Source organism: Oncorhynchus kisutch, linkage group LG3 (assembly GCF_002021735.2).
Source record: "Oncorhynchus kisutch isolate 150728-3 linkage group LG3, Okis_V2, whole genome shotgun sequence".
Classification (NCBI taxonomy): Eukaryota; Metazoa; Chordata; class Actinopteri; order Salmoniformes; family Salmonidae; genus Oncorhynchus; species Oncorhynchus kisutch.
The window spans coordinates 48,694,175-48,709,956 of record NC_034176.2 but is presented as its reverse complement, the minus strand read 5'-3'; the positions used below and the strand labels follow the sequence as shown (position 1 = coordinate 48,709,956).

Here is a 15,782-nt window from a genome sequence, read left to right as displayed (position 1 = left end):
AATACAGTACTATTGAAACCAACTCAGTCAGGATTAGGGGTGTGAATCTTTTAAACTAAATTGTGATCCTCACAAAATTGAAATCACTGTGCAGCTGGCTTGCCTGCTCTTTCTCTTCGCTAATAATGCGAGTGTGTGTGTGTGTGTGTGTTCTGTCTTCGATCTGTTGCCTGTAGAATAACCTAGCCTGTTTATTAATGATAGGCCCTGTTTTACTGAAGTTGCGAGACATAGCAAGCCAAGAAATGCGAAATATACATTCCATTGTGACAGAACGCTTTTGATTGCCGATAGATAGGCCTAGTGCACGGTTCTGCCTGGTGGCCGACCTGCCTATACTGTGCCCATTCCCCATCTCTCCGTCCCTCGGTAGCTTGCTATGAAAGATGCAAGTGTTTGTTCTCAGAAGTACGCCAACTAATCAGTCTCTTCCGTGCCAAAAGTACTGAATCTAAGGAGTCGATTCCTAGCGGAAAATGTTTTCTTTCTACTAAATGTCTTTTTTAGGAGAGCATGGCCTGCATCAGGCAGTTTAAGATTGTGATGGATGTCAGTCTCCATTTCAGAAGCTGCATTCCTTTACCGACAAGTAAAATGCCCATTAAGTGGGGCTTCAAAACTTATCTCCAGATAAGGTTTTGTTTCTCCATTTAAAAAGAGCCCTTGGACAAACAAACATGCTGTAAGCCGAGGTGCTTTCAAGGGTTATATGACTGCGGTAGATATAACTTCATTGCCTGGCCCTAGCGGTTATACATAAGTAACTGGACCATAATTCTGCATTGTGAGTTGACGTCAAAATAATAATCTTGTTTTAACAGAAAACAGTAAATGGCTGTTTTAAACGTCAAGCAAAATGGTCAATTTGTCACAGGATAAGGGAGAGGTTAGCCTGTATATAAATTAAAAGTAGTTACTATGGACTAATCCCAGAGAGATACAGCTCTTGAACAGAATGTTTTGTTTGATGGAGTGAAGCTGAAGACCAATGTAAAATGATGAACAATAGTGTGTGTGTGTCTGTGTGTTTGCTAGGCCAAATGGCAGCAGTAGCAGAACTGTGCCAACTGCTCAGGGCAGCTCTGACCGACGCACCCAAGCGTGGCCGCCTGGCAACGGAGGCACTTTACCACCCGGGGGTGGAGCTCAGTCCACTACCTCGGTGACCCTCAACGGCAGTCTGAAACAGCCCCCTCTCCTGTCAGAGATGTCCCCTACCCACCTGGCCGCCTTTCCGCTTTCCCTATCCCCCGCTGGCACCCCCTTCACTGTGGGTACCTACCCCAGTGCCAAGAGCTTCCTGGGAATGCACGCCCGAGAGCTGTTCTGCAACAAAAGCGATAGCCAGTGTGACGGGGATGAGGACACCCAGCTCAGTAGTCTCTCTCACAGCCTGGTCGTCAGTGAGGAGAGCAGCGAGTCGACAGAGTACGTCCAGTCCAGCCCATTTCCTTCTCCTGCCACAGGCACCCCCCCCCATTCTCCTGCTGCTGCTCCTCCATCACAGGGCTCTGCTCATGCTGCTTTGGCCCAGGAGCCACCCCCGTCAGACAGCCAGCAGCTTAGGGCACACCACGGGCAGGGGGCAAGGCCTAGGGCCAGTGCTGCCGCTGCCGCCCGCCAGAGGAGGAAGGACCTGCGGATCATGGACTACAATGAAACGCAGCAGGAGCACATCTGATGACGACGAGAGAGGGAGGGGTGGGGCAACAGCTGCTGATGAGCTGCCACTGTAACAACAGATGTAAGAAATATCTCTAAATGCAGTGTTATTTTCGCTGTTTCCCCAGTGGATGGGCACATACAGGTTCATACAAAGCTATATTATATAAACAAGAAAAGAAAAAAACATTTCCCTAAGCAAGGGACAATGAGCAAATTTGGCCTCATAATTAGCTTTTTAATGTATTCTGTCGAAGGGCCACTGCTATATGTATCCATTAGAGGGAGCAAGAGTGAACAAAAAGTATTCAACAGTGAACTTAACATGGATTCCTTATGGCAAGTCCTATCACACAGAATTGGTCTATTGGGTGTGTAAATCTATATATTGAGGCTACGTCGGTCTGTGTGATGTAAAACAAATAACAGCAACAGGAAAACGAGCAAGAATCTTTTGTTAGATGTTTTAATAAGCTATTTATTTATGGTTTTGGCACACCCCAATCTAGAATGGCCTGAACTTTCTGTAGGGTTCGGAGGGTCCTACTCACAAGTGCAATACTTTTCTCAAATGGATTCATCTTGTTTTTTGCTGCTTGGTCAAAGGCCTCACAGCCTCAGCTTTTCAGAACAGTTTTTGAGTTGTTCCATCACATTTCCCTCCCCAAAACACTGAGTGCCTCTTGTTTTAACACATATAGCTCTACAAATAGGTACTGAAGTTATTGCAATAATTAGTTATAATTTATAACCAGCTAAAGAGAGCTTAAAGAGCATCAAGTAACAATTTTATTTTGTCTTGTTGATTCAATGGGCATGATCCCACCATACAATGAAGTTTTACAGCAATAACGCATCTTGCCTAGGTTTAAGCTAAATCTCTAGCTCAGGTCGTGTTCCTGCAGTAGTGAAGGAACGTGCAATAACACCCTAGACCAGAGCTTGTTAATTCTCATACATTCTCTTGAGTTAAATGTGCCACGTGGCATCCATCTTGCTTTTTGGGGGTTTATTGATCAAGTTGATGTGGATCACTGCATTATTTTGTCTAGGCTAGAGGCCTGTTCTTTTGGATATTCAGTGCCTTGATTGCTGCACACAACTGCCAGAATTCCTGCAGTGGGACTCTGATGGTGCTCTTGATGTCTTAGCATTGAAGCTATGACAGGTATATGTCCCTCTTCATAGAGGTCCTTTCTCACCCAATGCCTTTAAAGTGAATCGGGTCACATTGTAGTTCTTAACATGGACATATTGTGAGTTTCTGTTGCCATATAATCAATTGTCATCTAAGGTGACAATCATTATTGTTCCATCCCCTACTCAGGATCAGGGCTTGCAAGCTAGTCAGTTAAGTCACATATCCATGGAAGTCAGTATTACCTATCTCCAGCTGTTCTCCTCAAAGCATGGTCTCTGTCCAAGATCCTGGTGTCAATTCAAGTGTTCCTTTTTTTCCCCCACATCTTTTGTTGTCAAGCATGTAAATCAATGTTAAACACCATCGGGATGAGAACTATGGTACAGTGAATCTGACGGTATGTTAAGACAGTTCTGATAACAAAAAGGGGAAAAATGAACTGAATATAAATCAATACAAATATTTTGCATTGTCTCTTTTTTTTCAGTTTGCCGAGAGCACACACACATTGCTACATGGTAATTTAACAAGATTTGGTTATGGACGCCGAGATAGTTAATTACTGTCTTATTCTACAGTGTCAGTGGGGTTTAGAAATGCCACCATTGTTTTGATGGAAGTCACTTATGTCTCAAAACGCAAATGGTGTTGAAGACTATTTGTCCAGTTTGTCTGTTGTATGAAACATTGTGTAATATGGTTGCCAAGTTCTGAGTAATAGTTGATCACAAATCGAACCAAGAGAAACAAACTTTATTGCAATGCTGATTTATGTAAAATAGAGGAAAAGTCCTAATCCTGGTGGTGAGGCCCGGCGGTCTCCAGGCTGGCTTGATTGCATGCCACGCGCCTGTTCTCTTAGCTTGGGTCTTCTTAGTGTTATGAGCACCAGTAGCGTACCCAGTCAGGCTGAAAGACACGTCTCCCACACCAGCCGTCCCACCTCGCTGTCCTGAGGACTCAAGCACATCCACATTAGGATTCCCAGCAGATGTGGTGTCCTGGCTGCAGTAGGTGTAGGAACTGGCCATCCTTTGCAGTAGCTCCAGTGTTAGTGGGATAAGGCTTACCACACCACTGTAGTAGTTCCTGGCCTCGTCACAGCTCAGTCGATTCACTTTATCATGTGGGTAACTACAGACAAAGAAAGGACCTGGGTTAGAAAACATGCAAAATAGTCCAACCTCACAACTCCAGTTTAAAATGCAACTGTTATTCTGCAACATTTACCATGTCTATTGTCGAACTCGGTCCTTGATGTACATGGGCCTGCAGTTTGCTGATGTTGTAGCTGAGAAGCAACCTGTAAGTGTCTAGGATGACACCTCCAGGGCTTTGGTTGTTGCCCTTCAGGAGCCTCAGAACAGCCGTCTACTCCTCCACAATTTTCAAGAAGAGGGTGAAAATGTGTAGATCTGTGGCATTAATACAACGGTGCTCCATGTACCCTTGAATGTGTGCAATAAGGGATGGGTATATTATATTTTTTTAAAGGACCTGTGAGGAAAACTGTTGAGAGATGGTCTCACCTGCATGACTGTTGCCACTGGTTCTGTCCTATCATGAACATGCTTGTGTGACCTCTAGGGCTGCTATGAAAAGGACCTGCTGCAGTTTGAAAAGGTTGTGAGTGTGTTTAATGGCCTTCAACCTCTCCCTTGCCAGTTGTGCACACTCCTCAACAGGAAAATGCCATTTGAGATGGATAGGTTTACAATATGGAGCTGCAGCACAATACATATACTCTGCTGCTCTGGACAAAGTCTCTAGGACAGACAGCCTTGTACCAATGTAAGTACTGGATTTTCGAGACAACTCTGGAAAGGTCCTAATAAATACAATTTACCTGCGGGTCTATGTGCCGAGTCAGTCTAGCAGTATCAATATTTTTTCCTTGGATACAAAGTTACAAATAGCGCTAAATGATAGACAATGTGTAGTAAGTACATGATTGACAACGAAGCACTGTGGTCTCAGAATGTTGTCCTGAGAAGTCGAATCAACGAGCGTTCTGACGTTGCTGGGCAACATGACACCAATTACGTTTTCCTTAGCAACGTGTGAATGCGCTTTGGCAAGCGACTTGGATTCATGTTATAAGCGGGTAAGAAAATATTTGACAATTTTCCCGAAGCCAGTTCCAAACTAAGCTATCTACTTAGCCACATTTCATTAGATATTGTACAATAATTGTACAAGTTAATGATTTTTGTCGAAACTGAGTCAGAATTTGCTAGTTAGTTGGCATTTTGGTTAGCAAAGAGCAAAACAACACGTAACGTTAGCTTGTTTACTAAGACTAGCTTGGTCAGTCAATCTCTCAGCCAGAGGGCCTAGAAGTAGGACCAACGGGGTCTCAGAGGGCTTTCAGGGGGTCCCTGAAAAAACAGCTAAATTGGCAACAAAACCCAAATACAGCGCTCACATTCAATGGAATAACTATTTGACATCCAGACATTAAAACATTTCATTGTGCAATTGCATGGCAAAGTTGTTTCGTATTCATTTTATGTTACTTGTTACACAATATCCCACCTTTTCCCCATCAAACAGACTGCAAATCACCTTATTGCAATGGATGAAACGGCAAAACCCCTAAGAATTCCACCTGAAATGGCTATTTATGCAGAGAAGCATGAAATATTTGATTTAGTCCAGGTAAACCTATTTTCTATTTCATTTGACAATAACATTGCAAAAGTTCCCACTAGTTACCTACCACCTCACGAGTCTGGGCTCAGATCTGTTTGTGCTATCATGTCAACGCCCTGTCATGCCAAAACAGATCTGTAACCTGACTACCGGTTTGACAAGAGGGAGTACAGCTACAACCGGAAGTGACTCTTTGTAGCATGTTAGGTGAGCATTTCAGCTAACCCTAACCTTTTCCTAACCTTAACCCTAGTCTCCTAACCTGCCACATTAATTATCTTAACCTGCTGTGTAAATTCTCCTAACTTGCTATGAAAAAATAACTGGTTGTAGCTGTACTCCCTCTAGTCAGATCCCAGGCTACCTCTGCTCTCCTTTTGCTTCTACTCCCTTCATCCTGACTGATCTGTCATCTTACTCTTTTTCATCAGAGCTGGTGATGAAGACTACTACTTTCATCCCTTGTTTACATTTTAAGAAAAATACAAATAAAACATGCTCTAATGGTAGAAAGTGTTTTTTTTTTTTAGACATTGGTGACAAATCTTATGGTTGATAAGCCAGAGGATCCCATCCAGTATCTAATTGTTCTTCTCAAAAGGGGCAGTGTTGAGGGTAAGTGCTCCCTGGTCCACATACAGTAGGTATTTCATGATGGTAACAAATTCAGGTTGGACCCCACCTGTTTGGTTCGTAAACGATTTCCGTAATGAATACACCTGTGATGTGCATACAACTGATTTCGTGTAGTGTTGTTATTCTACCACTAGGTGACACTATATGAGAAGTTTGAGCCACTAGCTGTGTTTACATTGGCAGCCCAATTCTGATATTTTTCCCAATAATTGGTCAATTGACCAATCACATCAGATCTTTTCACATCAGCTCTTTTTCAGAGCTGATCCAATTGTTCAAAATTCCAATTAATGGGAAAAAAATATCAGAATTCGGATACCTGTGTAAACGCTGCCTATGAGGCGCCTGGCGTTCACATCCCACATGTCAATATCATGTATTTTCGTTGAATATTGTTTCCTGAAACTAAATTGTGGTCGTAATACATGTTTATTTTATTTTTGCAGTACCCAGAGTGATGTTGTTAGGTCCACCTGCATCAGGGAAGAGAACTGTTGTGAGTAGATGTTTTGTTCTCAAAACTGATTTTAAAGCCTACAGTATTAGGATGAATTGAGATGTCATGAAAATGGATGGAATTGATTTGGTTGGGATAAAATATTTTTGGGATTTGTAACATAAGACAGTAGCTGTGCTACTCCACACCTTGGTTTACACCAGAGGAAAGGGAAGCGCCAAAATGCTAAGCCATAAGGTTCCCAACACAGGCCCACCAAATGAATGACAGAAGTACACCAAAATACAAAAAAGCTTTTATTTGGAATGTAACACTAATGAACAATGGTAAACTGCTAATATTTGATCAGGGCTATCTTTTTACATGACAACTTTGTTTCAGTACTAAAAACGAAGAGCAAAGAACAGGCTGGCATTTCACTTCTAAAGAGAAGGATGACATGACAAAAAAAAATATGAATACATTTGACCATTGACAAAATTCAAGCTTCCAAATGTTTTTTTTAAAAGAAAAATGAGAAAGTACAATTAGAAAATAAGTTCTTTACAGATATACGAGTCCCAAGATATCGCTTGTGATATTAACACCTAGGGAAGGACAAATTTATAAAATAAATGTCCTTTACCCATATATATATATATATATATATATATATATATATATATATATAGTGCATTTGGTAAGTATTGAGACAGACCCCTTCCCTTTTTCCACATTGTGTTACATTACAGCCTTATTCTAAAATTGATTAAATTATTTTTCCCTTCTATCTACACACAATACCCAATAATGACAAAGCAAAAAACGTTCTTTATAAATGTTTGCAAATGTATTACAAATTTAAAAACAGATACCTTATTTGCATAAGTATTCAGAACCTTTGCTATGAGACTTGAAATTGAGCTCAGGTGCATCCTGTTTCCATTGATCATCATCCTTGAGATGTTTCTACAACTCCATTGGAGTCCACCTGTGGTAAATGCAATTGATTGGACATGATTTGGAAAGGCACACACCTGTCTATATAAGGTCCCACAGTTGACAGTGCATGCCAGAGCAGAAACCAAGCCATGAGGTCGAAATAGTTGTCCGTAGAGCTCCGAGACAGGATTGTGCCAAGGCACAGACTTGGGGATAGGTACCAAAACATTTCTGCAGCATTTATGGTAGAGTGGCCAGATGGAAGCTGACGCTTGAGAGGATCTGCAGAGAAGAATGGGAGAAACTCCCCAAATACAGGTGTGCCAAGCTTGTAACAATCATACCCAAGAAGACTGTAATCGCTGTCAAAGGTGCTTCAACAAAGTACTGAGTAAAGGGTCTAAATTCTTATGTAATTGTCATATTTTGCGGTACTATTTAATGAAGTTGCCAGTTGAGGAATTGTGTTTCTGTCTGTTTCTCAAACTAGACACTCCAATGTACTTGTCCTCTTGCTCAGTTGTGTACCTTGGCCTCCCACTCCTTTCTATTCTGGTTAGCGCCAGTTTGTGCTGTTCGGTGACGGGTGTAGTACACAGCGTTGTACGAGATCTTCAGTTTCTTGGCAATTTCTCGCATGGAATAGCCTTCATTTCTCAGAACAAGAATAGACTGACGAGTAAAAAAAAATCTGGGCATTTTGTGCCTGTAATCAAACCCACAAATGCTGATGCTCCAGATACTCAACTAGTTTAAAGAAGGCCAGTTTTATTGCTTCTTTAATCAGAACAACAGTTTTCAGCTGTGCTAACATAATTGCAAAAGAGTTTTCTAATGATCAATTAGCCTTTTAAAATTATAAACTTGGATTAGTTTAGACAACGTGCCATTGGAACACAGGAGTGATGGTTGCTGATAATGGGCCTCTGTACACCTAATGTAGATATTCCATTAAAAAAATCTGCCATTTCCAGCTACTATAGTCATTTATAACATTAACAATGTCTACACTGTATTTCTGATCAATTTGATGTTATTTTAATGGACAAAATATGAGCTTTTCTTTCAATAACAAGGACATTTCTAAGTGACCCCAAACTTTCGAATGTGGTTGTGTACGTCATACAGTTAACAAAATATCAACACATGCTCCACCATTTCCTCCACTAAACACTCATCACATAGACCTGTCTCATGTCTCCCTATCATTCACAACTTTGCATTCAAACCTGTGTGCCCAAACCGTAGTCTACTCCACACAACTTCGTGTCCTACATCCCATACTCACCACTTCTTCTTTTACTGATCAATGCATGCAATAAAATTGCCTCCCCTTACTACGAGCATCCCACTCCCTTTGCCAAAGATCGAGCCCTTTTGCCTGGATCAAGGACTTGACTTCCCTGTGGCCCAGTGTGACCTGAATATCTACCCCCTCTCTCATCACAGCACTCTTAGCCACCACATCAGCCTTCTCATTACCCTCCACACCCACATGGGCAGGAACCCAACAAAAGCTTACCACCACTCCCATACTCTCCAATCCCATTAACAGCACCATCTCCACAAACAAGTCTCCTCTCCAACCTGCCCGCCTTCACACTTTCTTTTCTTTTCTTTTTTTCTCATCTTTATTTAACCAGGTAGGCTAGTTGAGAACAAGTTCTCATTTCCAACTTCGTCCTGGCCAAGATAAAGCAAAGCAGTGCGACACAAACAACAGTTACACATGGAATAAACAAGCGTACAGTCAATAACAATAGAACAAAATAAAGTCTATATACAGTGTGTGCAAATGGCGTGAGGTAAGGCAATAAATAGGTCATAGTAGCAAGTAATTGCACTTTAGCAAATTAACACTGGAGTGATACATGTGCAGATGATGATGTGCAAGTAAAAATACTGGTGTGCAAAAGAGCAGAAAAGTAAATAAAAACAATATGGGGATGAGGTAGGTAGATTATTGGATGGGCTATTTACAGATGGGCTATGTACAGCTGCAGCGATCGGTTAGCTGCTCAGATAGCTGATGTTTAAAGTTAGTGAGGGACTGCAGCCCAATCAACACTGCAGCCCAATCAGAGCAGATCGCAGTGGTTTCACCTCCAACCATCTCAAACCTATAATCATGGCCATCAGCTCTGCAGCATACACTGACACTAATCAGTTAACCTCTTACATACTCAAACGTTGAAATCTGGGATAAACACCCCAGCCCCCACCCCCCACCCTTAAATTTTCACCTAAAATGACACCCCAATTTGACTGCCTGTAGCTCAGGCCCTGAAACAAGGATATGCATATTCTTGGTACCATTTGAAAGGAAACACTTTGAAGTTTGTGGAAATGTGAATTGAATGTAGGAGAATAAAATGCAATAGATCTGGTAGAATAAAATGCAAAGAAAATAAACTACTGTTTTTTTTCGCTACCAACATCTTTGAAATGCAACAACGGTCCCAGTTCTAGCCATCACTCTGGTTGTATTTCTACTGTAAATTGGACCGTGCAGTTAAATTAACAAGAATTTAAGCTTTCAGCCGATATAAGACACTTATATGTACCGACATTTGTTGTTTCTCTAAAATCTGTGATCATGACTCAAGGCGTTGCATGATTTACAACTGTCCTGTTGATGGGACGCCATACCCTAAGAGGTTTTAAACTCAGTCACCCTACCTATATCCTGACTGTATATTTGCATCCCTAACATCTTTAACCTTCCTCCAAGAAAACACCATAAAGCAGGACTTGGCCATAGACATCCTAAACCCCCATCTTGCACACTCCCACAGCTTCTTGCATCTTCCTCATCACATATTTCACATTCACACTTCTCTTCCATACAGCCCATCATCAGCATACAAGGCCATACCCACGCCCTATCCCACCTCCTTAAATATGTCATCTATCATCAGGGTGAACAACACCAGACTAACCACACTTTCCTGAGGAGTACCATTGTCCACTTTAAACCGGTTTGATAATTCGGATCCCACCCTCACCCGTATGACTCGATCGAAAAGGAAGTCCATGATCCAGTTATACAGACCAATGCACTCAACTTGATCAACAACCCTTCCCTCCACATGGAATTGTAAGGTTTCTTAATGTCAAAATGCACAACACTCATCACCTATTTTATTGTCAGGGCCTTTGCTATCTCTGTACTAACTGTAACCAGGGCATCCATGGCAGACCTCCGTCTCCTGAACCCACTCTGTGCAATGCTCATAAAACCCCTAACTTACAAGAAATATATCCTACTCACTATCATCTTTTCCATCAACTTACACATATTGGATGTCAGCTCGATAAGCCTATAACTGCCCTCCCTAGTGGGATTTTTACCTGGTTTTACAAACGGCAAAAGATTCCCTTCAAACTCTAGCAGCACCGTAGTGCTTTCTACACCATCCTCCCTTTTCTTACTGTTCATTCGCCTCGCCTCAACCACTTTTAACCCCGATCACCTCCCTCTTAAACTCGTCTATTGACACCTCCATCAGTGCTCCCGCAATCACCCTTCTCACTTTCCCCTTTCTGCCAGCGATATGGCATTTCACCCTACCTCCATTTAGAGCCTCCATTTTCAATATCTTGTCCCTCTGAGTTATATTAACAGCAAATATCAATACTTTTCCTTTCCCTACACACCTAGCATCTTTTACATGTCCTATGTCTGATTTGATGGCTTTTGACAATGTAATCGGTTGTAACATTTTGAATGTTGGCTCAGAAAAGACAATCGTTACTTTGTTCTTCTGTACCTCATCTCCTGCCTGTTTGCTATTCTAGATTCCCCCCCCCCCCCCCCCCCCTTCTATTTATGTCCCCATCTGTGGTAAATCAACCTTCATCCCCTTTTCTGAACCTTTTCCTATTTTTCTCCCGTACAGTCGTGTAGGTAGACTCCTCACTAATACTACTGCCTTCATCCATCTCAGACTTAGTCCCATCTGAGCTACTTGCCATGCCTACCTCCGTCTCAGTACAGCTGTGCAGCTTCACCAATCAAACGCAACACTTTTGAAACCGAACGTTATGATCGAACACCCCAAAAAACAATGACAGCCTTCTTCTTCTATGGTATTATAGTGGTCCGCAAACGTACATTATAGGTGCATGCCGCCACCTACTGTGTGGGGTGAAACCTGGGGAATGTAACAACAACAAAAAATAATGTCGTTTCAGCTGTAAAGTCCTGGAGGTCCAAAAACATTTTTGCTGCATTCACATTTATGTAAAGTTTCTCCGATTGCTTGTTAGTTTGACCAGGCCCAGATCCAGGATGACATGCCTGAGGGAGCATTTAAATCCATGGTGGTAGTATTGCTTTAGAGCCCTAATTAAATAAGGTAGATTGATCCTACTACTGTTCAAATATACAAACATGTATCTGAAATGTAGCCGTACACATCAACAACCATCGTTTTATAGAACACAAGAAAGATATGCGCCTACTACGACAAACTCAGCGGGAGAAAAAAAACATTCTCTCACTGTCAACTGCGTTTATTTTCAGCAAACTTAACATGTGTAAATATTTGTATGAACATCAAATTCAACAACTGAGACAAACTGAACAAGTTCCACAGACATGTGACTAACAGAAATGGAATAATGTGTCCCTGAACAAGGGTGGCGGGGGGGGTTAAAATCTAAATTAACAGTCAGTAATGCACCAGCTGCATTAAGTACTGCAGTGCATCTCCTCCTCATGGACTGCACCAGATTTGCCAGTTCTTGCTGTGAGATGTTACCCCACTCTTCCACTCAGGCACCTGCAAGTTCCCGGACATTTCTGGGGGGAATGGCCCTAGCCCTTACCCTCCGATCCAACAGGTCCCAGACGTGAGATCCAGGCTCTTTGCTGGCCATGGCAGAACACTGACATTCCTGTCTTGCAGGAAATCACACACACAACGAGCAGTATGGCTGTTGGCATTGTCATGCTGGAGGGTCATTTCAGGATGAGCCTGCAGGAAGGGTACCTCCGAGCACAACCAATAGGCTCTATGCATTATTCCGCCTCCAACGTTCTAATTTACTTCCGACCGGATTGATGACTTCCGGAGCGAGTTCTGCTATTTTTATCATTAGCTTATTAGCTATCGTCGATGCATTTCTGACTGAAATAGTTCGCAATGGCTACGTTTAAATTACAGCCCGCGAAGGAGGTGCTAATGAACCTTTTTCAACCTAGTTTCTTCCAAATGTAATGGTATTGTGAGCTTCCATCATTTCCCAGTCGATGTAGAGCTCAGAAAAAGGTGGTTAGTGGCAGTATATTGTGGCAACTTTACTGTCACCAAACACACAAAGTTGTGTAGTACACATTTCGTCAAAAGTGACTGTTGAGGGAAAAATTGGTGTTGTTCCTACTGTCTTCGCATGGAACTGGCAAATTCAAAAGAGACCTGGTGTTTGGGAAAAGACTGAAACCTCCTGCTCCGACTGAGGGGGGTGGGGAAAAGGTGCGCTGCCTATGGACTGTGCAGTCTCTGATCCGGTCCAGAGCATGGGCCAAGCCAGTGTTAATGTACATGTGTTTATTTGCTAGCAGCAAAATAATACTTTGTTTATCTACGACATGTATCAATCATTTGGGTTGTGGTGAATATCAGTTTGTCTGGAGCTTGTATTGGCTTTAATTAGGCAATGAGTAACAGGGGTGGGGGAAAGAAATCAAGTAAACACAGAACAGCCAGAATGCAAGATTGAATACAATGTTAGAGATTAACTGAACTGTTGAACATTTGCTGAAATACATTTTTTTAAACAAATCTATTCTATTGTAGATTTCTTCACAAGAACATCAATACTTATTTTTCATAAAACCACTAAACTTGGCACCCATGCAGGGGATCCATTCAGGTGCGAGATAGACACTTCTGCAAGTAGTGGTAAAAATAAAAGTGGTCAAACTTCTCTCTTATAGTTTTTGAAACCTGTAGATCTTTATATATCCTTTCAACTAGGAGGGACACTACTATGACAGTCACACCAGCTACAACCTGTGAGAAGGATTTGACCTTGCACCTGCCAGTAGTAAGCATGAGATCTCTTCAACTTCAGCTCTCCATTCTGTATCTTCATGTAAGGGCAGTCAACATAACTTGGTACATTTGGGCACTTGACCTCTAAGAGTCCAAAGTGTGGTCTTAAACTGGGATCAAATATGATTCCATCTGGAGATGATCCTAACCACGGAGCATCTGGGTGCACAATGAAGCCACACGGAAAGAAGTTAACATTCTTCAATGTGCAGTACTCCTGTACAGCCACTGGCTCCATGGCTAACCCCCTCTTCATCTTCATGGTCTGCATACCAGATCCCTTGAACATCCGCTCAGCTAGGTGGTCAGCTGAGGTCTCTCCCCGGACATGGCAAACCTCTCGGAAACGAGAGGATGTTATTCTAATTTTCCGGAGCTGATGCCATTCCATGCTGCTGCTCTGCTCCCTTGTCACACAAAGTCGAGGTTGCTACATCTCGTAGGTTGTCTCTAATGCCTTGAGGTGGAACTGCTCCTGATGGCTAAGGACGTAAGCACACTGGGAAGCCTGTAGCCATCTAATGGAAGTATTGGTGGAGAAGGGGCATCGGCAATCTTCACAATTTCACAGGTCTTTGGCTGTGGAGGCTGATAGGACAGAACACTGCCGGCTTTCACTGGCCCAAAGGCGGACTCAACCAGGGGCACGTCAGCTGACATTTCCATTGTTGTGACATTAGAGGGTCAGTAAGTGGAGAAAAGTTGGCATACGTTTCTGAGACGCGGAGAAGGTCCATGTCAGGCATGTATCCATTGAGTGCTTTGTAAAGAACTTCTGCAAAACATTTTAAAACCTTAACATCAGGTTGGAGAGATTACTATGACTCATGTAACTTTTCCAGAAACGGCACAAGCCCGAAAGTTCAAATAAAATGAATTAAAATATACAGATTTATAGATGATATTTCTCCCCAGTCTTTGTCCCAAACATTTGTCATTACATCATAAAGACGCCACTGTTTAGGCTTATCATCTGGATACAATCACAAGAAAATGTTTTCTAAAATGTTTCCATTCTAGGAACCTCCAACTTACCTTATTCCATCAACGAGTTAGTAGATTTACGGAACTCTATCCCATCAAGCGGACCTGGCTTCACACCCTAATTAACAAGGATTTACTGTTACATAGGCTGAATACTTTTCAGGTGTATTTTCTTATGGACATTGATAGACTCACAAGTGTTCTTGGCTTGTGCCAACGCTGTTCTGTGGCTGTGCAGCTGTGAACTGGTGGTGCAGCAGGAATGTTTAGTTGAGAGTAGTGCGCTGTCTGGTAAAGGGCCACCAGATGATTGCACAGAGCACTTCCTGCAACACAGGAGCAGTGGCTTTGGACCACTATCACTGGTATGGAGTGCTTTAACACCATCTGTGAAGATAAGTGTGATGAAAGTCTGAAGTGAGAAACAAGAATGATGCGGCCCATAAATAACAATAAACATAGTAGTGTCTAGTCTTAACTAGGGGCTCATTTAACTATACAGGAATACATTGGGTCTCAGTAACACAATTACCAAACACTGCATCAACAGATCTTTACCAAATAACCTGGCAATTCTAAATTGGGATTGGGACCCATTAATATCTATCTACTGATAAGATTAAACGTTGACACTGTCTCCAACACATTTTGACCATGATGACAGTGTCTCACAGGAGATGTTTAACAAGGTCTCTAGTAGCTATCTATAACCTTTCCTTACTCTCATGCTGTGCAGCTTTTCACTCTTCCTCATGGACCTGTGAAAGGCAGCCTTCACGGTGATATCTCCTGTCAATGTTTCTTTGTTAAATACTGTGTAGAAGACATGAATAACAATTATTTTTAGATAGCAAGCATAACTTAACCAAGCTAACGAAAATACACACATTCTCAGGTATATTCTGTCAACGTTACATAATTTTACAAAGTAACTAGCTAGCTACAGTTAATAGTTAAATTAGCTAGCTAATGATTGTAGCTAGCTAACGTCATATCTGTCATTGACTTGGTACTCCCCTTCATAGTTGTCTATGTAGCTTCCTATATACATCTTGAACCCCTTTTCATTCTTGCTAGCTGGAGTCTCGGAGGCTGATTTAACAATTTGATGTACATCATTAATATTAATTTGAGGCAAGTCCGGAAGACACCTAGTAAAAAACTTCTACATAGTTTTAGTAACGTTATATCGTCGATAACAACTAGACTGAACGGAAATTGCCAAACCGATAGGAAGTGTGTTTAGAACGTTCGATCATTGAATGTGCAT

At 42.0% G+C, this 15,782-nt stretch overlaps 3 protein-coding genes across 9 annotated transcripts in view; 2 read left to right on the top strand and 1 right to left on the bottom strand.

The window, feature by feature from the left end:
• Positions 1-3,265, top strand: part of tsc1a (TSC complex subunit 1a) — a 35,299-nt gene extending 32,034 nt beyond the window's left edge. For 3 of the 4 annotated variants that reach the window (XM_020476056.2, XM_020476046.2, XM_031807552.1), the window contains exon 22: positions 1,036-3,265. In XM_020476056.2, the coding sequence (XP_020331645.1) occupies positions 1,036-1,681 (646 nt within the window). In that variant the 3' untranslated portion in view covers positions 1,682-3,265. The remainder of the gene's footprint in view (positions 1-1,035) is intronic. The other variant, XM_031807559.1, reaches the window with a different exon arrangement.
• Positions 3,266-3,344: 79 nt separating this feature from the next.
• spaca9 (sperm acrosome associated 9) lies at positions 3,345-4,569 on the bottom strand. Its single transcript, XM_020476110.2, is given in 4 exon segments — positions 3,345-3,937; positions 4,068-4,251; positions 4,314-4,387; positions 4,389-4,569. Coding segments are annotated over 4 exon segments (822 nt in total). The 5' UTR covers positions 4,544-4,569; the 3' UTR covers positions 3,345-3,528.
• Positions 4,570-4,824: 255 nt separating this feature from the next.
• Positions 4,825-15,782, top strand: part of ak8 (adenylate kinase 8) — a 69,606-nt gene continuing 58,648 nt past the window's right edge. For 2 of the 4 annotated variants that reach the window (XM_020476096.2, XM_020476071.2), the window contains exons 1-4: positions 4,833-4,907; positions 5,357-5,461; positions 5,986-6,070; positions 6,538-6,587. In XM_020476096.2, the coding sequence (XP_020331685.1) occupies positions 4,833-4,907; positions 5,357-5,461; positions 5,986-6,070; positions 6,538-6,587 (315 nt within the window). Of the gene's footprint in view, positions 4,908-5,356; positions 5,462-5,556; positions 5,663-5,985; positions 6,071-6,537; positions 6,588-15,782 lie in introns of those variants that run through there. The other 2 variants (XM_020476087.2, XM_031807589.1) reach the window with 2 other exon arrangements.